The sequence below is a fragment of the Salvelinus namaycush genome, chromosome 4 (assembly GCF_016432855.1).
Source record: "Salvelinus namaycush isolate Seneca chromosome 4, SaNama_1.0, whole genome shotgun sequence".
NCBI classification, from domain to species: domain Eukaryota; kingdom Metazoa; phylum Chordata; class Actinopteri; order Salmoniformes; family Salmonidae; genus Salvelinus; species Salvelinus namaycush.
In genome coordinates this window covers 71,273,755-71,300,792 of record NC_052310.1, presented here as the reverse complement: position 1 = coordinate 71,300,792, position 27,038 = coordinate 71,273,755, and the positions used below count along the sequence as shown (strand labels likewise).

General features: G+C 45.7%; 1 protein-coding gene across 1 annotated transcript in view; it reads right to left on the bottom strand.

Moving 5' to 3' along the window:
• The window catches only part of macrod2 (mono-ADP ribosylhydrolase 2), a gene marked incomplete at its 3' end in the record, with an annotated part of 1,144,860 nt that overhangs the window by 804,064 nt on the left and 313,758 nt on the right, over positions 1 to 27,038 (bottom strand). The window contains exon 4 of the mRNA XM_038990908.1: positions 22,910 to 22,939. Within this exon, the coding sequence (XP_038846836.1) occupies positions 22,910 to 22,939 (30 nt within the window). The remainder of the gene's footprint in view (positions 1 to 22,909; positions 22,940 to 27,038) is intronic.

Genomic DNA, 27,038 nt, shown 5'->3' with positions numbered 1-27,038 from the left:
TATTTTTGTATTTTAAAATACTATATGTAATATGTAAAGTCTCAGAACATTGAGGCGTGGTGGGGGGCGAGGGAAGCAGGGAAGTTGTGTGTAATGTGCAAAGAGTCTCAGAACATCGAGTAATGCATCGTGGAAGATAACCAAAATCACACCAGTTTCTCCATCCCAGTCGCCCGGGCAGTGGGTCACACCAGTTTCTCCCTCCCAGTCGCCCAGGCAGTGGGTCACACCAGTTTCTCCCTCTCAGTCGCCCAGGCAGTTGGTCACACCAGTTTCTCCCTCCCAGTCGCCCAGGCAATGGGTACCACCAGTTTCTCCCTCCCAGTCGCCCAGGCAGTGGGTCACACCAGTTTCTCCCTCTCAGTCGCCCAGGCAGTTGGTCACACCAGTTTCTCCCTCCCAGTCGCCCAGGCAATGGGTACCACCAGTTTCTCCCTCCCAGTCGCACAGGCAGTGGGTCACACCAGTTTCTCCCTCCCAGTCGCCCAGGCAGTGGGTCACACCAGTTTCTCCCTCCAAGTCGCCCAGGCAATGGGTACCACCAGTTTCTCCCTCCCAGTCACCCTGGCAGTTGGTCACACCAGTTTCTCCCTCCCAGTCGCCCAGGCAATGGGTACCACCAGTTTCTCCCTCCCAGTCGCACAGGCAGTGGGTCACACCAGTTTCTCCCTCCCAGTCGCCCAGGCAGTGGGTCACACCAGTTTCTCCCTCCCAGTCGCCCAGGCAATGGGTACCACCAGTTTCTCCCTCCCAGTCGCCCAGGCAGTGGGTCACACCAGTTTCTCCCTCCCAGTCACCCAGGAAGTGGGTCACACACACTTCAGCTGATGGAGAGAGACAAGGGAGACAAACACCCTCAGTGAGATTTGCAAGTCTTGAACAATGATCTATTAATTAATAAATAAATGCATAAGAAATAAGGGGCATAAAATACAGAGAGAGAGGAAGAGAAAGAGAGAGAGAAAGTGAGAGAGAGGGAGAGAGAGAGAGAAAGAGAGAGAGGGAGAGAGAGAAAGAGAGAGAGGGAGAGAGAGAAAGTGAGAGAGAGGGAGAGAGAGAGAGAAAGTGAGAGAGAGAGAGAGAGAAAGAGAGAGAGGGAGAGAAAGTGAGAGAAAGTGAGAGAGAGGGAGAGAGAGAGAGAAAGAGAGAGAGAAAGTGAGAGAGAGGGAGAGAGAGAGAGAAAGAGAGAGAGAAAGTGAGAGAGAGGGAGAGAAAGTGAGAGAAAGTGAGAGAGAGGGAGAGAGAGAGAAAGAGAGAGAGAAAGTGAGAGAGAGGGAGAGAGAAAGAGAGAGAAAGTGAGAGAGAGGGAGAGAGAGAAAGAGAGAGAGAGAGAGAGAGAAAGTGAGAGAAAGAGAGAGAGAGAAAGTGAGAGAAAGAGAGAGAGAAAGTGAGAGAGAGGGAGAGAGAGAAAGAGAGAGAGAGAGAAAGTGAGAGAAAGAGAGAGAGAGAGAGAGAGAGAGAGAGAGAGAGAGAGAGAGAGAGAGAGAGAGAGAGAGAGAGAGAGAGAGAGAGAGAGAGAGAATAAAGCATCTCCAATAATGTCTCTAACTATATCCCTGAATGACAGATTTATCCTCCAACACACTATCTCTCTCTATCTTTCTCTCTCTCTCCCCACTCTCTCTACCTCCCTCTATCTCTCCTTTTCCCGTCTCTCCGCCTCCCTCTCTCTTTCATGAAATTATGTGATGTAGCCGTGTGTGTGTTTGTGTTGCCGGCCAGAGAGAGAGAGAATTGAAATTGAATTGAGCGAGACAGACAGAAAGAGATTATTGATTATTGTGTGAAGTTCACTTTCTATATTATCTACTTCACTTGCTTTTGGATGTTAACATATGTTTCCCATGCCAATAAAGCCCCTTGAATTGAATTGAATTGAGAGAGAGAGAGGTCATGGGCTCCTGATTTCTTCTGCAAAAAACTCAGGAGGCCATGAGTTATTTTCGCAAGGACTTATGCAGGATACTAACCTCAACATTAAAACCTTCAATCCTTCAACCTTCAAATCCCATACGTAAAAACCTTGATTTTGGACAAAATTACCTGAATGGACTATTACTACCAAGGACTATCAAGAAAAAACTTCTAACAAACCAAAACCTCCAGAAGAAACAGCGGAACCTGGAAATACCATCCAACACAAAACTGAGTAAGTAATATTCAGTCTGAAGCTACTTCTGAAGCCAAAAACTAAAATACAATAACCTCAAGATAATTCTGTTATATAAAACTAAAGAAATAAGTATACTAAGCTACCAAGCTGCTAGGACAGAACAGACCTGGCTGCACTTCAATTTGGTCTGAAGTGTGAAGTCAGATGTGTGAAAAGTCTTGAGCCCAACAATGGCAGGAGAGTTTCACAGCCCCCATGTGTGCTACCTATATCCCCCTAATATAACCTCCATACTTTTATGGGGATTCCAGGCTCAGTGACATGTACTAGTCTGTGGCGACCTAAATGCCAAAACTGGACAAGAACCTGGCACCCTCAGCACACAAGGTGACAGCATTCCCTCCCCCATATGCCCCCCTAGACACAACTACGACAACATAACCAACAAAAACGGGTCACAACTCCTGCAGCTCTGTCGGACACTAGGTATATACATAGTCAATGGTAGGCTTTGAGGGGACTCCTATGGTAGGTACACCTCTAGCTCATCTCTTGGCAGTAGTACTGTAGACTAGTTTATCGCTGACCTCAGAGTCTCTTAGAGCGTTCAAAGTCAGTCCACTGACACCCCTCAGAAATCACACTACTTGAACAGAGTTCTGCTCAATCATGAGGCATCAAAGCCAAAGGAGCTGAATAATATAAAAAAATGCTATCGATGGAAGGAAAGTAGTGTGGAACAAATTCAATCCCTTCTAGACAATTTCCTGGACAAAAGGTTTCACTGTAATAGTGAAGGTGTAAACTTGTCAGGAGAAAACCTAAACAGTATATTTGACCTCTCAGCTTCCCTATCAAATCAAAAAAGGTCAAGCAGACAACCTAAGAAAATTAACAACAATGACAAATGGTTTGATGAAGAATGCAAAAACCTAAGAAAGAAATTGAGAAACCTGTCCAAACAAAACCTGAGCTTATGCTGTCACTATGGTGAATCACTAAAACAATACATTAATATACTACAGAAAAGAAGGAACAGCACGTCAGAAATCAGCTTAATGTAATAAAGAAATCCATCGAATCTAACCATTTCTGGGGAAATTGGAAAACTCTAAACAAACAACAACTCGAGGAGTTATCTATCCAAAACGGAGATGTATGGATAAACCACTTCTCTAATCTTTTTGGCTCTATAATAAAGAACAAACAGCAAAAACATATACATGATCAAATACAAATCTTAGAATCAACTATTATAAAGTCCCATATCTATTGGGTGAAATACCACAGTGTGCAATCACTGCAGCAAAAAGTGTGACCTGTTGCCACAAGAAAAGGGAAACCAGTGAAGAACAAACACCATTGTAAATACAACCTATATTTATGTTTACTTATTTTAAGTATTTGCACATCATTACAACACTGTATATAGACATAATATGACTTTTGGAACTTTTGTGAGTGTAATGTTTACCATTAATTTTCACTTTCGTTTATTATCTATTTCACTTGCTTTGGCAATGTAAACATATGTTTCCCATGCCAATAAAGCCCCTTAAATGTAATGCGAGAGAGAGCGAGAGAGAGAGAGAGAGAGAGTGAGAGAGAGAGAGTGAGAGAGTGAGAGAGTGAGAGAGTGAGAGAGAGAGAGAGAGAGAGAGAGAGAGAGAGAGAGAGAGAGAGAGAGAGAGAGAGAGAGAGACAGACAGACAGACAGACAGACAGACAGACAGACAGACAGACAGAGACAGAGACAGAGACAGAGACAGAGACAGAGACAGAGACAGAGACAGAGACAGAGAGATAGCTCCAGTATTCTTTGAAATCTTCATTCTGAAGGGGAAAAGGTTCTTTACTACTCTAAGTGTGACCAGCCCCCCTTTAGCACACGACTTTAACTAGACCACCCAAACAAAACACTCCTCTTACATACAGCTCTGGCCTGGCTCTCTGAAGTCAACCAGGACGTGTGTTAGTTTGGTTCCCTTGGCATGTGGGGCAGGTTTCTCAATCGAAATAGAATGACTTGAAAGATATGAGGTCCTCTCCCATTCTAGTCATTCTATAGCTACTGCATGGGTCTACGCCTCTGTCGTTGTTGGATTAGCTAGTTACTGCTATTGTTTAAGTAACAGTCTGCAGCACTGCAGACAGTATATAGAAAGACAATTACAACTGAACTTGATCTGAACTTCGAAGACATACTGTTACCATTGTTATCAGAGATGCAATGGTTCGTTGATCTAACAATTGCTTTTTAGTAGAGCTTCAACCCTTGCCAGCTCAGATGTTTTTGGTTGAATGATAGGATAATGGTGTGGGAATGTTATGATAATGTTATGATAATGTGCTATCAGTATCCTTAAGTGGATCTCTCTTCTTATCTCCCGTCTCAATGTGTCTTTTAAAGAGCTCTGTTTTCCTTTCTCTCTCACCTCTCTGTGAACCACTATCCCCCCGCGCTGTCTACATCCCTCCAGCCTCATAGCCTTGAGTTGTTTAGAGACGTGATTTTGAGAGACTAGGGGGTATTATCTGTTTGAGGTGACTGTGATGGGGTAGTGTTGGAAGGTTATAGGTGGAGGGGTAGAGGTAGAGGTGGAAGGTTAGGGTAGGAGGGGTAAGGGTGGAAGGTTATGGTTGGAGGGGTAAGGGTGGAGGGATAGGGTTGGGGTTGGGGGGGTAGGGGTGGAAGGGTAGGGGGGGTTTGGGGTAGGAGGGGTAGGGTTGGTGGAGGTTAGGGTAGGAGGTAGGGATGCACGATATATCGGTGATCATATCAGAATTGGCTGATATTAGCTGAAAATGCCAACATCGGTATCGGCCGATGTCTAGTTTAACGCCGATGTGCAAAACCAATGTCAAAGCTGATGTGCATACGTATATAACGTAGGTACATGAAGTAATGACGCCACGTAAAATGCACAGCATTCCTAACCTAGCCCACAATGTCTGCTGTGTGGATCGAGACAAAGGTGAAATCCATTAAAGCCAAGATAATGGAATTCATTGCCCTTGACAATCAACCGTTCTCTGTCGTGGGTGATGTTGGCTTTCACCGACTGGTCGAGCACAGGTACAAACTACCAAGTGCGCTATTTTTCACAGTAATAGCGTCACTGCTATTAGCTTCATGACATACATACTATGAAACGCCGTTTGGGTCTTTGCGTGTCAAAAAAGATACAGTAGCACTGTCAAAGCTGTACAAAAAAGTCTGCCAACAAGCAAACACCGGACACGAACGATGTGATTACAATACCGCGTTGGTAATAAAGCATAATTTGTTCTTTCCTCAACTTCTGGGGTAGCTAGCTTTAGCTTGGTACCTAGCTAGCACCAATACAACCAGCCTGAAAACAATGACCAGTAGAAACTGCAGTCATTTTCATTATTCTTAGCAATGATTTAGGAATCCTTCTGAGTAAGTATTAGCTAGGTTACCACTTGTTGTTCGCCTATTGAAATTGAACTTCAGTTCATGAAAATAAATAGCTAGCCAGCTACTTAACCCTGTTACCCAAAGCTAATGATATAAGCAGCCAGCTAGCTTCATCTGGCTAGCGAGGCTCGACCGCACCGGGTTATGTGTTGTGAAGCTGGCCACAATAAGGATTAGGCACAGTGGAATTTGTGGGTTGCCTTCATAATAAAAGTATGTCATTGACAGTGATGCAAATTAATACAAATAGTAGAATTATGCCATACTTTTATTTTGAAGGCTAACAGCAAAGTCCACTATTGTGGCTAATCCTTATTGTGGCTAGCTTCACATAGATGGGTCTGACCACCATTAATCAAATAAGAACAGTCATATAAATTAGGGTAATTTTAGATGATGACACCTAGCTATATAGTTAGCAAGCTAAATATAGGTACTGAAACAGATGTCGTTTTGCTATGTTTTGGGGGAAGAACATTGTTGTGACATATGAAATTTGAGTGATAGTGTAATCAATGTGTAATAACTACGTAAAAAATGTATGAATGTGTTCAATTATTATGTGACGTGCAGTCATATTCAGGTCCTGATTGGTCAACAAGCTTATTTGACACATCAAATAGTGTTAAGTAGTATATTTTTTGACACGCAAAGACCCAAATGGCATTCCATAGCAAAGGCCCAAATGGCTTTCCATAGAAATCCTGGTTGAGAATGAATCGACTGAACAAATGAACAACGAAACAGAACAGCAAGTAAGTGAAAGAAATAGGTTTTGATGATGTTTTACTGGTAATGGGGACATATGTAAATGCCAACAAAATAACTTTTTGGTCAGTGGTGTGTGTGTGTGTGTGTGTGTGTGTGTGTGTGTGTGTGTGTGTGTAACCTTTATTTAACTAGGCAAGTCAGTTAAGAACAAATTCTTATTTACAATAAGCCCTATGGGACTCCCAATCACGGCCAGATGTGATACAGCCTGGATTCGAACCAGGGACTGTAGTGACGCCTCTTGCACTGAGATGCAGTGCCTTAGACTGCTGCGTCCATGTGTGTGTGTTAACTATTTAACTCTACTAGAATGCTTAAAAAGCCGTTAAAATGTTAAATATCGGTTATCGGTATCTGTTTTTTTTTGTCAAGTAAAATATTGGATATCAGTATCGGCCCAAAATGTCATATCGGTGCATCACTAGTAGGAGGGGTAGAGGTGGAAGGGTAGAGGTGGGAGGGGTAGGCGTGAAGGGTTGGAGGGGTAGGGTTGGAGGGGTAGGGGTGGAAGGGGTAGGGTTGGAGGGGTGGAGGGTTAGGTTTGGAGGGTTAGGGATGGAGGGGTAGGGGTGGAGGGGTAGGGGTGGAGAGGTAGGGGTGGAAGGTTGGAGGGGTGGAGGGTTAGGGATGGAAGTTTGGAGGGTTAGGGTTAGAGGGGTGGAGCGGTAGGGTTAGAGGGGTGGAGGGGTAGGGGTGGAAGGTTGGAGGGGTAGGGTTAGAGGGGTGGAGGGGTAGGGGTGGAAGTTTGGAGGGGTAGGGTTAGAAGGGGTGGAGGGGTAGGGGTGGAAGGTTGGAGGGGTAGGGTTAGAGGGGTGGAGGGGTAGGGGTGGAAGTTTGGAGGGGTAGGGTTAGAGGGGTGGAGGGGTAGGGGTGGAAGTTTGGAGGGGTAGGGGTAGAGGGGTGGAGGGGTAGGAGTGGAAGGTTGGGGATAGAGGGGTAGGGGTAGGGATGGAGGGGTAGGGGTAGAGGGGTAGAGGTGGAAGGTTTGGGGTGGAGGTTGCAGGAGGATGTATCGTGTCATTTTGGTTGAATTAAAGTTTTTTTTAAGTCTTTGGACTTTTAAGACCAATGAAAATATGTGAAGACAGATATGTGTTATTCTATGTGTGAGATGGGTCTGGGGATCAGGACTGGGACCTGGACTGGGTAGGGGTGAGGTGAGCTGGACTAGGAAGGGTGGAGGGGTTATGATATATTCTCTGGATGAGATGTATGGGGTAGGAGTGGAGGGGTGGAGGGTTAGGGATGGAGGGGTAGGAGTGGAGGGGTGGAGGGTTAGGGATGGAGGGGTAGGAGTGGAGGGACGGAGGGGTAGGGATGGAGGGGTAGGAGTGGAGGGGTGGTTAGGGATGGAGGGGTAGGGGTGGAGGGGTGGAGGGTTAGGGATGGAGGGTTAGGAGTGGAGTGGTGGAGGGTTAGGGATGGAGGGGTAGAGGTGGAGGGGTGGAGGGTTAGGGATGGAGGGGTAGGAGTGGAGGGGTGGAGGGTTAGGGATGGAGGGGTAGAGGTGGAGGGGTGGAGGGTTAGGGATGGAGCGTTAGGAGTGGAGTGGTGGAGGGTTAGGGATGGAGGGGTAGAGGTGGAGGGGTGGGGATGGAGGGATGGAGGGGTAGGGGTGGAGGGGTTATGATATATTCTCTGGATGAGATGTCTGGGGTTGGAGTGGAGGGGTAGGGATGGAGGGGTAGGGGGGAGGGGTGGAGGGTTAGGGATGGAGGGGTAGGAGTGGAAGGGTGGAGGGGTTATGATATATTCTCTGGATGAGATGTCTGGGGTAGGGGTGGAGGGTTAGGGATGGAGGGGTAGGGGTGGAGGGGTAGGGGTGGAGGGATGGAGGGGTAGGGGTGGAGGGGTAGGAGTGGAGGGGTGGGGATGGAGGGGTAGGGGTGGAGGGATGGAGGGGTAGGGGTGGAGGGGTAGGAGTGGAGGGGTGGGGATGGAGGGGTAGGGGTGGAGGGATGGAGGGGTAGGGGTGGAGGGGTTATGATATATTCTCTGGATGAGATGTCTGGGGTAGGAGTGGAGGGGTGGGGATGGAGGGGTAGGGGTGGAGGGGTTATGATATATTCTCTGGATGAGATGTCTGGGGTAGGAGTGGAGGGGTGGAGGGTTAGGGATGGAGGGGTAGGAGTGGAGGGGTGGAGGGTTAGGGATGGAGGGGTAGGAGTGGAGGGACGGAGGGGTAGGGATGGAGGGGTAGGAGTGGAGGGGTGGTTAGGGATGGAGGGGTAGAGGTGGAGGGGTGGAGGGTTAGGGATGGAGGGTTATGAGTGGAGTGGTGGAGGGTTAGGGATGGAGGGGTAGAGGTGGAGGGGTGGAGGGTTAGGGATGGAGGGGTAGGAGTGGAGGGGTGGAGGGTTAGGGATGGAGGGGTAGAGGTGGAGGGGTGGAGGGTTAGGGATGGAGCGTTAGGAGTGGAGTGGTGGAGGGTTAGGGATGGAGGGGTAGAGGTGGAGGGGTGGGGATGGAGGGATGGAGGGGTAGGGGTGGAGGGGTTATGATATATTCTCTGGATGAGATGTCTGGGGTTGGAGTGGAGGGGTAGGGATGGAGGGGTAGGGGGGAGGGGTGGAGGGTTAGGGATGGAGGGGTAGGAGTGGAAGGGTGGAGGGGTTATGATATATTCTCTGGATGAGATGTCTGGGGTAGGGGTGGAGGGTTAGGGATGGAGGGGTAGGGATGGAGGGGTAGGGGTGGAGGGATGGAGGGGTAGGGGTGGAGGGGTAGGAGGTGGAGGGGTGGGGATGGAGGGGTAGGGGTGGAGGGATGGAGGGGTAGGGGTGGAGGGGTAGGAGTGGAGGGGTGGGGATGGAGGGGTAGGGGTGGAGGGATGGAGGGGTAGGGGTGGAGGGGTTATGATATATTCTCTGGATGAGATGTCTGGGGTAGGAGTGGAGGGGTGGGGATGGAGGGGTAGGGGTGGAGGGATGGAGGGGTAGGGGTGGAGGGGTTATGATATATTCTCTGGATGAGATGTCTGGGGTAGGAGTGGAGGGGTGGGGATGGAGGGGTAGGGGTGGAGGGATGGAGGGGTAGGTGTGGAGGGGTTATGATATATTCTCTGGATGAGATGTCTGGGGTAGGAGTGGAGGGGTGGAGGGGTAGGGATGGAGGGGTAGGAGTGGAGGGGTGGAGGGGTAGGGGTTATGATATATTCTCTGGATGAGATGTCTGGGGTAGGAATGGAGGGGTGGAGGGGTAGGGATGGAGGGGTAGGAGTGGAGGGGTGGAGGGCTAGGGGTGGAGGGGTTATGATATATTCTCTGGATGAGATGTCTGGGGTAGGAGTGGAGGGGTGGAGGGGTAGGGATGGAGGGGTAGGAGTGGAGGGGTAGGGGTGGAGGGGTTATGATATATTCTCTGGATGAGATGTCTGGGGTAGGAGTGGAGGGGTGGAGGGGTAGGGATGGAGGGGTAGGAGTGGAGGGGTAGGGGTGGAGGGGTTATGATATATTCTCTGGATGAGATGTCTGGGGTAGGAGTGGAGGGGTAGGGGTGGAGGGGTTATGATATATTCTCTGGATGAGATGTCTGGGGTAGGAGTGGAGGGGTGGAGGGGTGGGGATGGAGGGGTAGGGGTGGAGGGATGGAGGGGTAGGGGTGGAGGGGTTATGATATATTCTCTGGATGAGATGTCTGGGGTAGGAGTGGAGGGGTGGAAGGGTAGGGATGGAGGGGTAGGGATGGAGGGGTAGGGCTGGAGGGGTAGGGGTGGAGGGGTAGGAGGGGAGGGGTAGGGGTGGAGGGGTTATGATATATTCTCTGGATGAGATGTCTGGGGTAGGAGTGGAGGGGTGGAGGGGAGGGGTATTTATGACGGGACTGTTGTTGGATGTTTTTATATCCCTGTCAAAGACACATCACCCCTCTGAAAGCCTCCTCGCCTCCCCATCTCCTCCTCGTTTCCCCCCGTCTCCCCCTGTCCCCCCACCGCGTCTCCCCCTCAGTACTCTTCTATATAATTAATCACTCTGTCACGCCCTGACCTTAGAGAGCTTTTTTTGTCTCTATTTTGGTTTGGTCAGGGTGTGATTTGGGTGGGCATTCTATGTTCATTCATTTTTCTATTCTCACTTCGTTATTTTGTTCTAGTGTTCAGTGTAAATAAAAATCATGAACACTTACCACACTGCGCTTTGGTCCGATCCTTCTTCATGCAACGATGACCGTTAGAGAACTACCCACCACCAAAGGACCAAGAAGCGTGGTAAGAAGGAGGACTGGACATGGGAGGACATTTTAAATGGCAAGGGATCCTGGACGTGGGAGGAGGTCCTGGCCGGGAAGGATCGCCTGCCCTGGGAGCAGGTAGAAGCAGAGAGGAAGGCGAAGGCAGCAGCTAAAGCGGAGCGGCAACGTTATGAGGGAACACGGCTGGCAAGGAAGCCCGAGAGGCAGCCCCAAAAAATTTGGGGAGGAGGCACACGGGGAGTGTAGCAGATTCAGGTTGGAGACCTGAGCCAACTCCCCGTGCTTACCGTGGCGAGCATGTGACTGGTCAGGCCCCGTACTATGGGGTGATGCGCACTGTGTCTCGGCCGAGCATTCACAGGCCGGTGTGCTCGGTGCCAGCGTCCGGCATTTGCCGGGTGGAAGTGGGCATCCAGCCAGAACGGGTGGTGCCAGCTCTGCGCTCGAGACCTCCAGTGCGCCTCCACGGCCCAGTGTATCCGGTGCCTCGGCCAAGGAAGAGGCCTCCTGTATGTCTCCACAGCCTGGTGAGTCCTGTGCCTGCTCCCAGAGCCAGGTCTCCTGTGTGTCTCCCCAGCCTGGTGAGTCCTGTGCCTGCGCCCAGCCCGGAGCCTCCAGAGACGGCCTCCAGCCCGGAGCCTCCAGAGACGGCCTCCAGCCCGGCATCTCCAGAGACGGCCTCCAGTCCGGAGCCTCCAGCGATGTTCTCCAGTCCGGAGCCTCCAGCGACGGCCTCCAGTCCGGTCCCTCCAGCGACGCCCTCCAGTCCGGAGCCTCCAGCAACGCCCTCCAGTCCGGAGCCTCCAGTCCGGAGCCTCCAGCGACGCCCTCCAGTCCGGAGCCTCCAGAGTTGCCCTCCAGTCAGGAGCCTCCAGCGACGCCCTCCAGTCAGGAGCCTCCAGCGACGCCCTCCAGTCCGGAGCCTCCAACGAGGGTGCCCAGCCTGGGGCCCGCAACGAGGGAGCCCAGTCCGGGGCCCGCAACGAGGGTGCCCAGTCCGGGGCCCGCTACGAGGGTCCCCAGTCCGGGGTCGGCGGCGAGGATCCCCGCACTAGAGGCGCCACCAAAGTGGGCCAAGCCAGAGGTTGAGCGGGGTCTACGTCCCGCACCAGAGCCGCCACCGTGGAGAAATGCCCACCCAGACCCTCCCCTATAGGTTCAGGTTTTGCGGCCGGAGTCCACACCTTTGGGGGGGGGGGGGGGGGGGGGGGGGGGGTACTGTCACGCCCTGACCTTAGAGAGCTTTTTTTGTCTCTATTTTGGTTTGGTCAGGGTGTGATTTGGGTGGGCATTCTATGTTAATTTTTCTATGTGTTGTATTTCTTTGTTTTGGCCGGGTATGGTTCTCAATCAGGGACAGCAGTATATCGTTGTCTCTGATTGGGAACCATACTTAGGTAGCATTTTCCCACCTTTGTTTTGTGGGTAGTTATTTTCTGTTTAGTGTTTTTTCTGCACCTGACAGGACAGTTTCGGTTTCGGTTCTCACTTCGTTATTTTGTTCTCGTGTTCAGTGTAAATAAAAATCATGAACACTTATTACCACGCTGCGCTTTGGTCCGATCCTTCTTCATGCAACGATGACCGTTACACACTCAGGGTTTACAGTATCTCTCCTGAAGGGTACTGGGGTGCTGGCGTCGGCATGGGATACAAATAAAACTGTTAACAATCAGCATTACTATCTATAGCAAGTCATTCACTCTCCAGGCCTCCTGTCAGTGATACATACTGTATATTTTCACTTCACAGAGACTCGAGGGAAAATGTAAAAGGATGTTTGAATAAACAAATTCATTCCTCTCTGTAGTTTATTTATCTACTCTCTACTCTCTGATCTGGTTTATACCGGCATGTCCTTTGATGTCTGTGTGTTTTTGAACTCCAATTTAAAAACGATTTAGTCTATTTAAGTTGGCGCTCATGACTATTACTCTCTGAGTAGGCATCTCTGTCAATGACACACTATAGGCCTACTGTTGTCACTGTTTGTTTGATCAATGGCTGGAGTTATTTCCTGGTGCAGAGGGTCATGGCTAGAAGGGATACTGTGACGTCACGCTCTGAACTCAGACTTCGAACAAACCTACCCACCCGATATTGATAGCTAATTAGCTAGTTATGCTGGCTAGCAGGCAACAACTGCCAGGTGTTAATTAAAAATTGTCGAGAAAGTTATGTTTATATGGATGGGCGAGGGAGAAATAATGTGTAATATTGGTCACCATCTGGATGTCACAGTGACATGCTAAATAGCTATTGTTACTGCCCTCAGGATGCACAACCACATGCTGATGCGAATGACCAGGGCACCAGTGTTATATTGAGTTGCTTGCTGATGCGAATGACCAGGGCACCAGTGTTATATTGAGTTGCTTGCTGATGGCAGTTGCTTCCCACTGGGCAGCCTTGTATCACTATGTCACCGTCAGTAGCTAACGTGGCCAACTTCAGCAGAGTCGAGGATTTTGAAACTATCGCGCGAGTTTGATATCACTTTGACATAAACTATATCCCTTCTAGCCATGACCGGTGCAGAAGGGTGACTTCACGATAGTGCCCACTGGGCACACACTGGTTGAATCAAAAAAAATTACGTCGAACCAATGTGAAATAGACGTCTGTGCCCAGTTTGTTTGACCTTTTATCCCCACAAATTGTAATCTATATGCCATCGATGTGGATCTAATCACAGATCAATGATAACAGTAGATGGTGTTCATGACCATACATAAATGGCTGTCGACCGTAGTGATGCCTACCTGCTAACTCCTATACTACAGACTGTACCTAATACAGTTATATACAGCACCTTCAAAAAGTATTCATACCCCTTGACTTTTTAGACATCCATCCACCTGACAGGTGTGGCATATCAAGAAGCTGATAAACAGCATGATCATTACACTGTCTCGACCTTGTGCTATGGACTTTAAAATGCCACTCAAAATGTGCAGTTTTGTCACACAACACAATGCCACAAATGTCTCAAGTTTTGAGGGAGCGTGCAATTGGCATATTGACTGCAGTAATGTCCACCAGAACTGTTGCCAGATAATTGAATGTTAATTTCTCTACCATAAGCCACCTCCAACATCGTTTTAGAGAACATGGCAGTATACCCAACTGGTCTCACAACTGCAGACCACGTATAACAATGCCAGCCCAGGACTTCCACATCCGGCTTCTTCACCTGCGGGATCGTCTGAGACCAGCCAACCGGACAGCTGATCAAACTGAGGAGTATTTCTGTCTGTAATAAAGCCCTTTTGTCAGGAAAAATTCATTCTGATTGGCTTGGCCTGGATCCCCAGTGGGTGGGCATGGCTCGCAAGTGGGTGGGCTGCGCCCCTGCCCAGTCATGTGAAATCAATAGATTAGGGCCTAATGAATTTATTTAAATTGATTGATTTCCTTATATGAACTGTAACTCATTAAAATCTTTGAAACTGTTACATGTTGCTTTTATATTTTTGTTCAGTATAGTAAACCTATATACCTAACTCGACCTGTACAGAAACATCTCCATCTGTCATTCCATTAGGAAATAATAATCTATGCTTTCAAGCCATTCCACTAAATCATTATGTAGATGAAGAGTTTTAGAACTAAAGGACATTCCCTTGGAATTAGCAAGGCAAGGTCGTTGTAGCAGGGCTGGGGTCTCACATCATGGTGAACACTATTTCAGCATGAAAGCTTCTCCTTATTACCTTCTCTGTCTTCTGCTGCCACTGGCACCGCAGGGAGGCCTTGGGAAGGACTATCTCTCTCTCTTTCCATCTCTCTCTCTCTCTTTTTATTTTATTTGTCGTGTTCTCTCATACTCTCTTTCTCTAACCCCTTTCTCTCTCCTACTCCTCCCTCTCTCTCTCCTACTCCCTGTCTCTCTCCTCCATCCTTCCCCTCCCCTCTCCCCCAATCAGTGATGATGGATGAGCTAATTGATGCAGAATGATCAGGCCATTCATTTCAACCTACAACACTCAGCTCCCTATGTAGGGTTAGTGTTGTGTCATAGTGAAGAGGAAGGGAGGGAGGGAGAGGGGGAGAGTAGGAGACAGAAGGAAAGGGCTAGAGAGAGAGGGAGGGAGGGAGGGAGGGAGGGAGGGAGGGAGGGAGGGAGGGAGGGAGGGAGGGAGGGAGGGAGGTTGACTTTTAGTTACAGTAACACTGTTGAGCTTGGCGAATATTGAACTCATGATGCCAGCTAAACACACAATGTACAATCAAATCACGAACATGACCCACCGGAATAAGTGAGGATTGAGAGAATAACCCTGAGGAAAGGAGAGATAGTGTCTCACACCCTAGGTAAGGTCGCTGTGTCTCTCTCTCTCCTCATTTTAGCATCAGTTTTTATCCAAAGCGACTAACAGTCATGCATACATTTTTTTTATTGGTGATCCTGGGAATAGAACTCACTATCCAGGCATTGCAAGTACCATGATCTACCAAGTGCTCTACAGAGGACCATTCTCAGTATATGTGAGTTGTAATGCTTCTGAGTAAGGTAGGGTACAGAACACGTCTCTCTCTCTCTCTCTCTCTCTCTCTCTCTCTCTCTCTCTCTCTCTCTCTCTCTCTCTCTCTCTCTACCCCTCTCTCTCTCTCTCTCTCTCTCTCTCTCTCTCTCTCTCTCTCGCTCTCTCTCTCTCTCTCTCTCCCTCTCTCTCTCTCTCTCTGAATCATTCATCCCTGTCCCAACATATCAAGCTGGTGGCCACCATGTCATTAACTAGTCAATGACATCGCTTGATCTCTGGGACTGTGTCTCAAATTGCACCCTATTCCCTATGTAGTGCACTACTTTTGACCAGGGACCTATGGAAATAGGGTAGAGTTTGGGAGACACCCAGTCTGCGGTACAGTGTTGCTATATGAAGAGACTAGGTTGTGTATAGGGAGAAAGCTTTACATACCAGTATCATTATATTCAACTAGATGGTCACTTCCGTCTTGGTTTGTGGCATGAAGAAATGAAATGGGTACATTGTGGATTCACGTTCACACAGAGAGAAAGACAGGCATGTGTATGCATAAGAGAGAGTTAGAGGGATATAGAGATAGAGGGGGAGAGAAAAGGGAGAGAGGGAGTGATGGTTTGTGTGTGAGTACTTGTTTTCCTACCTTATCAGGACCCTAATGTCCTAACAATTCACCTGAATATCCTGACAAGGTAGGAAAACAATCCCTTTTTTAAAAGTTTTTATGTCCTGGAATGTTTCAAGTACTATTTTAAGTTTAAGAGTTAGGTTTAGGGTTTTGGAGTTAAGGTTAGGGTTAGGGAAAATATGATTTTTAATGGTCAAACATTTTGACTACCCAAAAAGTCCTGAAATGTCATGAAAATAAAGCTGTGTGTGTGTGTGTGTGTGTGTGTGTGTGTGTGTGTGTGTGTGTGTGTGTGTGTGTGTGTGTGTGTGTGTGTGTGTGTGTGTGTGTGTGTGTGTGTGTGTGTGTATGGAGCGAAAGAGAAAGAGAGGGAAAGAGGAAAGGGAAGCAGAGAGAGAGGGAGAGCTAAAGATATGCATATTGCTTACACTAGCTGAGGTCCTCAGGGACAGTGTCAACATGCATCCAGCCTATCAGCTATGTGGTGGTGACACATCAGAGACCCCATAGCGTTCATAATTACTCACTGTTCTCAACTGCTTCATTTACCATGGTTACATTCCAAATGGCACCCTATTCCCTTTATAGTGTACTGCTTTTGACCAAAGCCTAATGGGCCTTATATAGGGAATAGGGTGCCATTTGGGATGAAACATCTCACTGTCTGGGATTAGTGTTAATCTCATGTACTGTATGTGTAAAATTTCAGCTGAGTAACTACCTGCTACTCATGCAAAACACCACTGTTATTTGGTCAAAAACAAAAAGCCTAAACTTGTTGAAGACTGTAAGATATATATATATATATATAGGGATATTTCAGCGAAATAATGTATTCAGATATTTGTTTCCTTAACTTGTAAGCAGTCTATGGACCTCTCTTAACCTCTCTTGGACAGTCTGCGCGTAAACTGAGGAATCTGTCGCAACGGGATGGAATGTGTAGGATAAAGATCAACAGAAGTACCAGTGTTTGTGTTTTTGTCACAGATTATTAGGATGTACCATGATTGGGCGAAGGCGGTGCTTAAACTTTGACTGCTTTGCACGTGTGGTGAAATTAGCATAAGGGTGGGGGGCTTTGGCTGAGGGTGGAGACTTCACAAACCGGAACTCCCCATTTCTAACTGGTATGGACCCAGAACTTAATTATGCAGCTGACCAAATTACGAAAGATTTAAATTCGGGGTAAACGAGATTAGACTGCTCTAAGGAGTGCCTGCAATTCACAAAACACTTTGGTTTTGGTAGAAAAGTCCCTGCCAATAAACACTTATGTTCAATACATTTTCTTAAACATCTTCTGTATTGCGTGCTTATTGTTTAACCATTGATATGTTTTAGGGGCCATTTTGCGACCGTAAGGAGCAATATTTTTTTCTAAAGTAAGTATTTCTAAAGTATAAATATCCCACACTTTAGATGAAGCCATGCAAAAATACTTAACTAATGATTAGTAAATCATTATGAATCATTATTAATATGAATCATTATTCATTATTACATACTATAAAATATGTGAATGTTTATAAATGTGTGAATAGCTAGGTAACTAACATTTACAAATGTGGGAATAATGATGACAGGGTGTCTGCGGGTCCTTAAAAAGTTTGAATTTTAAATACATTTTTATGATTGAAAGGCCTTAATAAGTCTTAAAATGTCTTAAATTCAGTTTTCAAAGGTCTTACAAAATGTGAAGGAGATGACTACAGGGTTATCGTTATATTGTGTTGCTGCTTAATATATTTTTTTAACATCAAACAGCTAATACTCTAGGTGCACTTCCACATTGTTAGAGAGGGCCATGTCTAGATGGGATACAGCTTTTGTCAAATTTACATCAAAAGTCGTTTTTTCAGCATTTTAGCTTACCCTAAACTTGTCCTAACCTTAACATAATTATCCTAACCTGCTACATTAGTTCTCCTAACATGCTACATTAGTTCTCCTAACCTGCTACATTAGTTATCCTAACCTGCTACAAAAAGTTAATTTTGACAAAAGCTGTAGCTCATCCAGACAAAACCATTAAAGAGCTATCCAACCACCTGCTCCTCTGTGTGTGCATGTCATGTGCTTGTGCCAGTGTGAGTTGGGCCGTTGCCAGAGGAGAGAGAACAGAGAGCAAGTAGTAGTCTATACAATTTGATAGACAACAACACTAAATAGAGCTGAGACCACACACCAAAACTCTGGTGAGCTAGGTAAGGTCCAGTATAATAGTGATAGATCATCCTGCCAGCTGTGAACCTGAGCCTCCACTCACAGCACCCAGTCTGGTCTGGACAGGTCTAAGATAAGAGGATCCTTTTATAAGATGAGCAAGAGCACACCCATGGATCCATGCTTACATCTCACACACACACACACACACACACACACACACACACACACACACACACACACACACACACACACACACACACACACACACACACACACACACACACACACACACACACACACACACACACACACAGTCATGGCAGGACTTAACACGACTTCACATGCTAGATGATAGGAGGACAGGGTAAGCAAGAGAGAGAGAGAGAGAGAGAGAGAGAGAGGTGAGAGAGGCAGAGAGAGAGATGGAGAGAGAATGAGAGTAAAGAAATCAGGTTTACATAGCAGCCACCTCAGAATGATAAAGAGAGTGCCAGATAAAGCCAGTGTATAGGCCACACACAGATAAACGAGAGAAGATAGAGAGCTTTGTTTTTAGAAAACATTATTCTAGAGGCAGAGCCAGTCAGATAACCTAGATTCCTCACCACTCAAACAGGTTTCTACTACCACCTCAGCCTTCAACAATAGATCCTGGACCAGAGATGGTAGGAAGAAGAAGAAGAAGAATTAGTCCACACGACTCCTCCAGCCTTTAACATACTGTAGTAGTCAGGAGTCAGACAAAAACAAAGTGTTCCGACGCATATTGTACACTAGGCACAGAACCAACTGTCTTATTGTCATATTTTAGCAAGGTTAATTGGCCTAGATTGTGTCAGTTGATTGGTTTATTTATGAGGAGTAACATCAGGGGAAGGCAATTAGTGAAGACAACAGTATGTAGCCTTTAGGCCTCCTGACTCAAGCTATTAAAGAAACCTCACATGAATTTCACATGAGATCTCATAGGAAGTTCATGTGAAACAGGTAAAAGTAACCGGTGAAAACATGATCTCGTGAAATAAATGTGACAACATGAGGATGCAACATTTCAACATGTGATACCATGACACTACACATGACAACATGTGATACCATGACACTACACATGACAACATGAGGATACAACATTTCAACATGTGATACCATGACACTACACATGACAACATGTGATACCATGACACTACACATGACAACATGTGATACCATGACACTACACATGACAACATGTGATACCATGACACTACACATGACAACATGTGATACCATGACACTACACATGACAACATGTGATACCATGACACTACACATGACAACATGTGATACCATGACACTACACATGACAACATGTGATACCATGACACTACACATGACAACATGTGCTGCCATGACACTACACATGACAACATGTGATACCATGACACTACACATGACAACATGTGATACCATGACACTACACATGACAACATGTGATACCATGACACTACACATGACAACATGTGATACCATGACACTACACATGACAACATGTGATACCATGACACTACACACGACAACATGTGAATGTTTTCCACATGTGAGAGTTGGATTTTTTACATGAAAGGTTTTCATGGTATGGGGTTTTAAGGTAAGTGGTACACTGTTCAGTTAAAATTGTGTACACATCCTTAATCAATATGATTACATTTGACATGATTACTTAGCGCTGACTTCTCAATATGATGCCACCTGAGATTTGAAGTCACAACCTCTACATTTAGGGTACGCCAAGCTTTCTGCTGCCCACAAAGTGTGTGGCATTCGGTGAAGTCCCCTACACAATCATTACCTACAATACATCTCCACGCCTAGCAAAAGAGTGCAATCTGCACTGCTATTTTAGGTATCAGTTATTCTGACTATTCTCTCATCATTGATTTAATTTACTTATTTAAGCAGTTTGAGGGTTTTCTGTATAGTTGTCTAAATAATGTTTTGGGAGGATATATTATTCTGTTTTAATGATACTCCTGAATCACTATGATAAATATAATAGTTTTTCTTCAGTGTATTTTTAACAAAGCTGAGATTTACTTTGAAGTCCAAAGTGTTGTGAATACAGGTGAAATCTGTTATTGACACAGACATGGTGGCATATCATGAAGATCGAAATGCCTTCAACCAAGAAGTTGTGGGTTCAAATCCCAGGTGAGGACATGCTGAATAATAATTATGGTATAAATAAATATACACAATGTAGTCATGTATGTCAAATATGTACTGTAAGTTAAAAACCCTGCGTAAAGCTCCGGGGACATCCTAACAACTCATTTTTGTTTGCAGGGCATCACCTGTGAAATATCATGTGAAAAATAGCCACGTGAAACTTGTTTCAAAACCAACATTTCACATGTAAAATAAAATGTTACATATGCAAAATGTGTTTTTTCCGAAAGGGAAGACTAGGGCCCTGTAAAATTCGTAAAATGTTCTGCCTGATTCCGTTTTTCCCATATTGCATTTTCTCCGTTTAGTTTTTCCAGGTTTTTGTTGTAATTTTTTTCCCAGGTTTTCACCAAAAACATTACACTTTATTATAAAGAAATTACATAATTGGATGTTCTAAGTCCACAACAATTCTTAAACCACATCAGGAGATCACTTTTGAGGTATGGATCAAATTTAACAAATGTAGATTTTTGGGGGTGTAGTTACCCTTTAATTCAACTGAGCACAAGCCAGGGACCGTTGTTTGGTTAGCGATGTTTCTGTAGCGCTCATGTGATTGCAGAGTTTGCAAAACAATGTGTCACTGGATTAATTCAAGTAATCATGATATCATTTTGCCAGGTAGGGATAGGCTACTTTGTAATTACTGTAACATTTAATTGAGAAAGTTTTGGGGAACTTTCAATCTACCAGAAGACAGTTGTCATTACATTAGCATCCTCGCTAACGGCTAGACATTTGTTATTACATTAGCATCATCGCTAAACGCGCACACACAGACAGGGGCATTCCTGTGTTGTTGCATCTTTGTCACGGCTGTCGTAAGAACGGGACCAAGGTGCAGCGGATGTTGAGTTCCACATATTTAATTCAAAGAGACACTTAACAAAACAAAATATATCAATAAACGAACAACTAAACGTGACTACGTGGTGCACATGCACAAACACAAAACAATATCCCACAAACACAGGTGGGAGAAATACTTAAATATGATCCCCAATTAGAGACAACGATTACCAGCTGCCTCTAATTGGGAATCATACAAAATACCAACGTAGAAAATATAAACTAGAACACAACATAGAAATTATAAACTAGAATACCCCCTAGTCACGCCCTGACCTACTACACCATAGAGAAACAAGGGCTCTCTAATGTCAGGGCGTGACAATCTTCAGAAAGTTGAAAGAAAATACAAATCACTGATGCATTTTCTTCATGTCGTATGATAACCTTGGGCAATTTAATGCATTTTCTAATACATGTTGTAAATTTCCTTCTCAGTTCAACCCATTTTTTAATATTGTTGAATTACGTTTTAATGTCTTGTGTTACAAATCTCATTCAAGTCGTGGAGACAATATTAGCTTGTTTTGTGCATCATTTCCAAATCATCAAAAGTATCTACAATTGATTATAGATGATTTGAACATGATGCGCAATTTTTTTAAATATTTCCAATATTTCCATTCCATGACTTGAATGGGATTTGTGCCACAAATGCTAAATGGGATTTGTATCACAAATGCATTTGGAAACAGTGCCAGGGAAACTTAACCAAAGCAGCGATTGCAACATACATTGGTTATGTAAAACATAATTGAGAGGTGAAGAGGAGCAGAGAGATGCCAATCAAGAAGCCAAAGTTTAGTGTTACATTAGACATCATTGAGAAGTGCTTGAGTGAGTCCACTTTGGTTACGGAGATACAGTTTTCTGACCTCTGATCCCAATCACTCGCACGCATGCAAATGCACACAGGCACACACATGCGCACACACATTAACCTTGATTAACGTGTTGCTAAAGGTCTCTCTCTGTCACTAGCTAAAGATCTGGAGAACTGCACACTGAAGCGATGCAATATGGTTGCCGAGGGCCGAGGTCTAACCATGTATCAGATAAGATGAGAGACACTTGGGACAGAGCGTGATTAGACGTGGGTAGGGTTTCAGCTCAGCAATGTTATATAGCAAGAACTAACTGTCTGTCTAACTAACTAACTAATTGTCTCCTGAGATGGGATAAATAAATAACCAGGATATATCATATAAGAGTGTAGAGAGAGAGAGAGAGAGATGTCTGCAAACAGCCAAACACAGATGGATAAACAGTCAGATAACAGATAAGACATGAAGCTGAAGAAATGACCTTGTTTTCATCTTCGTACGACTGCTAGATACCATAGATTCCCCCCTTCAACCCACAGATCAGAATTCTACAGCTAATTAGGATGACACTTCAAGCCCAACTCCCCCCGCCCAATATACCAAGGAACCATTATTTCAATCATGTCAGGGTAAGTACCACATTTCCAGAAGAGGAACCCCTGGGTTTGTGTTAGGCTACCCCGCTCCACTAGGCTCCTCCCTTTCACCTCCCCTCCTCATACCCCATTCCACTGGACTCCCCTCCCTTCACCCCTCCCTTCACCCTTCCCCTCCCGTCTCCCCCTAGCCACGGTCGGCCGCCTCAGATATCCTCAGCTGCTTTGATAATAACAGGCCTGGACAGGCCAGTAAAGTAATGACCACCACGTCTGGCCATGACACGGCACAGTCAGTCTGCATGGTTACCGCACCCCGTGTAATGCTTCGCTCTGATGTGTTGGCACTAATGCATTCAGTCCCATTTAACGGAAGCACTCAGAGAGAAACAGACACTACAGTCCACGGTATACTAATGGATAAATAAATATCTAGGTCTATTAGACAGACATGTATATGGTATAGGACTAATGATAGGATGACTTTGTTTTATTACGATGGGGAGATGAGGAGTGTGTGAGCGTGGGCGTGAGCGTGGGCGTGAGCGTGAGCGTGGGCGTGAGCGTCAGTGTGAACAGCATGGGCAGCGCCATGAAAATTCTCCCCAAAATAAGGAGGACAAACACTCACCTCCACCACCTCCCAGAAGACTGGAGTTAGCTGTGAAAGAGATGAAAAAGACAACATAAGTTCTCATGTTTAAAGATTGTTCAAACAGATGTGGATCGTTAAGATTCAGCTCAGTCAGCACTTCTTCTTTTGGCAACATGACAAAAGTCAGCGATATTCAGATCCATGCAGATCAAACAAACGCTATCACACCAAACTGTTAGGACACTTTAATCAGCCAACAGCTTTACAACAGAGGAGTTTCTAGTACTATCGGAGTTCTGAGTGAATATAAAACACCTTTACACACACACACACACAATCAGAGTCCTGTGTGAGGGCCTGCTGATGTTCTGAAAAAAAAAAACTCCACCAGCTCTGTGAAGGCTCTGTAATAACAGCGTGTTAGATGTAAGACATAAGTGCTGAACAGCAGTGAGTTTGAGCAGCGACCAGCCAGTTGCTGTACTAGGAGAGGAGGAACCCTTTGATGGTAGTATCCTATACATGTCTGAGAGAGAGGGAGGGCGAGAGAGAGAGAGAGAGAGAGAGAGAGAGAGAGAGAGAGAGAGAGAGAGAAAGAGAGAGAGAGAGAGAAAGAGAGAGAGAGAGAGGGCGAGAGAGAGAGAGAGAGAGAGAGAGAGAAAGAGAGAGAGAGAGAGAGAGAGAGAGAGAGAGAGAGAGAGAGAGAGGGCGAGAGAGAGAGAGAGAGAGAGAGAGAGAGAGAGAGAGAGAGAGAGAGAGAGAGAGAGAAAGAGAGAGAGAGAGCACAGATAAGAGGTCTAAAAACCTCCAGTTTAAATAGCCATGTGTAGTTCTATTCTGAAACAGCGTTACAGTTAGGCTCATAAACACTCATTAAATACTCTGTCCTGTGTTGTTAGTGACTCACGCAGCCTCCTCTTCTCATTGGAGAATATATCATTAAAACTTAACACATCATTTAGTTTTACGTGTTGTCAGTTATACACATCCTTCTGAGTCCCTATTTCCTATATAGTGCACTACTTTTGACCAGGACCCATAGGAGATGGCTGCATCCAAAATGGAACCCTATTCCCTATATAGTGTAGTGCACTGCTAGGGTCCTATCCTCTCTCTACACTGGAGGGAGAGATTAGTGTGGATTAAAGTTATGTCAGTTCATTTGACTGTTACTGAAAGGGAAAGTAGGTAGAGCTGCGTTTGAAGTGTGGTTCATGCAGCGGGCAGAGAGGACTCATCAAACTGTTACAAATTATATCTTCCACAACAGCAATCATATTCACATTATCCAACCACTGCATACACACTAACAGGGTTGGGTAGGTTACTTCCTAAATGTAATCTGTTATGGTTACTAGTGTCCATAGTTGTAATCAGTAATGTAACTTTTGGATTACTTTCCATTAGAAGAAGACAAAAATGTATATTACCAATTGAACAACATCTATTGCAGGATAAATCAATGTTAAAGTTTACATAGCTGGCCATAAATGGATGTTGCATTTTACTTTATGGGTTATGTAGGCTTCTAACCCATTGCTTTCTACTTCAATACAGATAATACAATTATTATATATTTAAATTAAAAACCAAAGTCTGTCAGATTTCCAGTCTTTCCAAATAATTTAATACCCCATGGTCTATAAGAATATTACTTAAAAATATGGAAATATAGATGAATCTAATTGATTTACCTGAGCTTAACCCAAAACTAAGGACTTATTAGTCTACTCTGGTATTTATTATGTTGTCATGGAGGACTGATTGGGCTTATTGCTTCCAGTTGAAGAATAAATGCTGCTCTCATGAAATGGAATGCTTCGAGCCTATGCTTACTGAAAACTGCTATTTACATGGGCTACACCGCTCCACTAGGCCTCTCCCTTTCACCTCCCCTTCCCATACCACTGGACTCCCCTCCATTCACCCTCACCTCCCCTTCCCATACCCCATTCCACTGGACTCCCCTCCATTCACCCTCCCCTCCCTGTCTCCCTCTAGCCACGGTCGCCAATATTCAAACCTGTGAGTGAGTGTAATTCCAGTTGATCTAATCTGTTGTGGTATGCTATTACATGTTACATATGACAATGCCCAGTGATGGTGTCTTGTAAAAGACTCACGTATGGCCTTGTATCATTTGAGCAGATGACTAAATCAGTAGTTCTCAATTTTCCCAACTAAATCAGTAGTTCTCAATTTTCTCCTCAGGGAGCCCCAGCTGTTGCATGACTAGCACACCTGATTCAATTTGTCAATTAACACAACAATAACAATTAAGGAATTTGGTTTTGTATGGGTTCTATAGAATCTTATAATCAGTAGTGACTTGAGGAACCCTGGAGATCCTGAAGGAAACCATTGCCAGTCAATGGTTCATAATTGCACCTTTGGTTAGTTGAGGGGTTCTTGGAGGAACCCTTAATGGTTCAATCTAGCGACGGGTTCCTGGAGGAATACTAAAGTGGAGGCGTGGCTTAGTAGGGGTGTGGCTTTAAGATAGATTTACTTTGGCCACCAGTTAAGAGTAAATGTCATTCCTGTTCATCTGTTCTGTTGTATTGTCATCACATGTGCATCCAAGATGGCGTAGCAGTCAGACATCTTTGTCTTTGTCTTGTCCTGTCCCGTGTATATATCTTTTTATATATTTTTTCTTCGCATATATTTTTTTATATTTTCCTTCACCTCAACTTCAACAAACTCTCCTGCAATCCGCCCCATACCCAATGTGGTATGGATCTGCTATTGTTTTTACTGTAAACCGGAACCTTCAACATAAGCTAGCCAGCTAAGTAGCTACTAGCTAGTAGTCAGCTAGCCACTGCTAGCGGCCATCAGCTAACCTTTAGCCCGGACAACTCTTGCCAGTCTGCACAGCGCGATTCAAACCAGAGCATATCGGACTTATTTTTCTACATATCTCCGGATTCCTACCGCAAGCTCTGAACCTTTTCACCTGGATCATCGCTGCTATCCGAGTGGCCACTCCTGGCTAACGTCACTGTCCCGAAGCAAGCACCAATTAGCCTGGAGCTAGCATATGCTAGGCCCATCTCCCGGCTAGCTGAAGAGGTCCATCAGCCACTCCTTGGGCTACAATACCTATTTTGCCAATTGGCCTGGACCCCTTTTACTGCCGATACGGAGCCCCGCCGATCCATCACAACTGGACAACCGATGTAATCTGCCCGAGGGTTTTTTTCAACAGGCTTGTCCGTCGTGACGTCCCCTGAATGCCCATCTGCTAGCCTGCTAGCCGCGGCCTGCTAGCTGTCTAGAGCATATCGTACTGTTAGCTGAAGAGGCCCATCTGCCAATTTCTTGGGCCATTATACCTATTTTGCCAATTGGCCTGGACCCTTTTACTACACGTGATCCATCACGATTGGTCTGCCGACGTAACTGCACGAGGGGGCTACAACAGACTTCTTCCGTTGCGACGTCCCTCTAAGGCCCCTCTGCTAGCTTGCTTTCCCCGGCCCGCTAGCTGTCTGAATCGCCATGTCTCCAGCCCGCCTAGCTACTCACTGGACCCCTATGACCACTCGGCTACGCATGCCTCTCCCTAATGTCAATATGCCTTGTCCATTGCTGTTTTGGTTAACGATTGTCTTATTTCACTGTAGAGCCTCTAGCCCTGCTCAATATGCCTTAGCTAACCCTTTAGTTCCACCTCCCACACATGCGGTGACCTCACCTGGTTTAAATGATGTTTCTAGAGACAATATCTCTCTCATCATCACTCAATGCCTAGGTTTACCGCCACTGTAGTTACATCCTAACATACCTTTTTGTCTGTACATTATGCCTTGAATCTATTCTAAAGTGCCCAGACACCTGTTCCTTTTACTCTCTGTTCCAAAGTACTAGACAACCAGTTCTTATAGCCTTTAGCCGAACCCTTATCCTACTCCTCATCTGTTCTTCTGGTGATGTAGAGGTTAATTCAGGCCCTGCAGTGCCTAGCTCCACTCCCATTCCCCAGGCGCTCTCATTTGTTGACTTCTGTAACCATAAAAGCCTTGGTTTCATGCATGTTAGCATTAGAAGCCTCCTCCCTAAGTTTGTTTTATTCATTGCTTGAGCACACTCTGCCAACCCGGATGTCCTAGCCAAGTCTGAATCCTGGCTTAGGAAGACCACCAAAACCCCTGAAATTTCC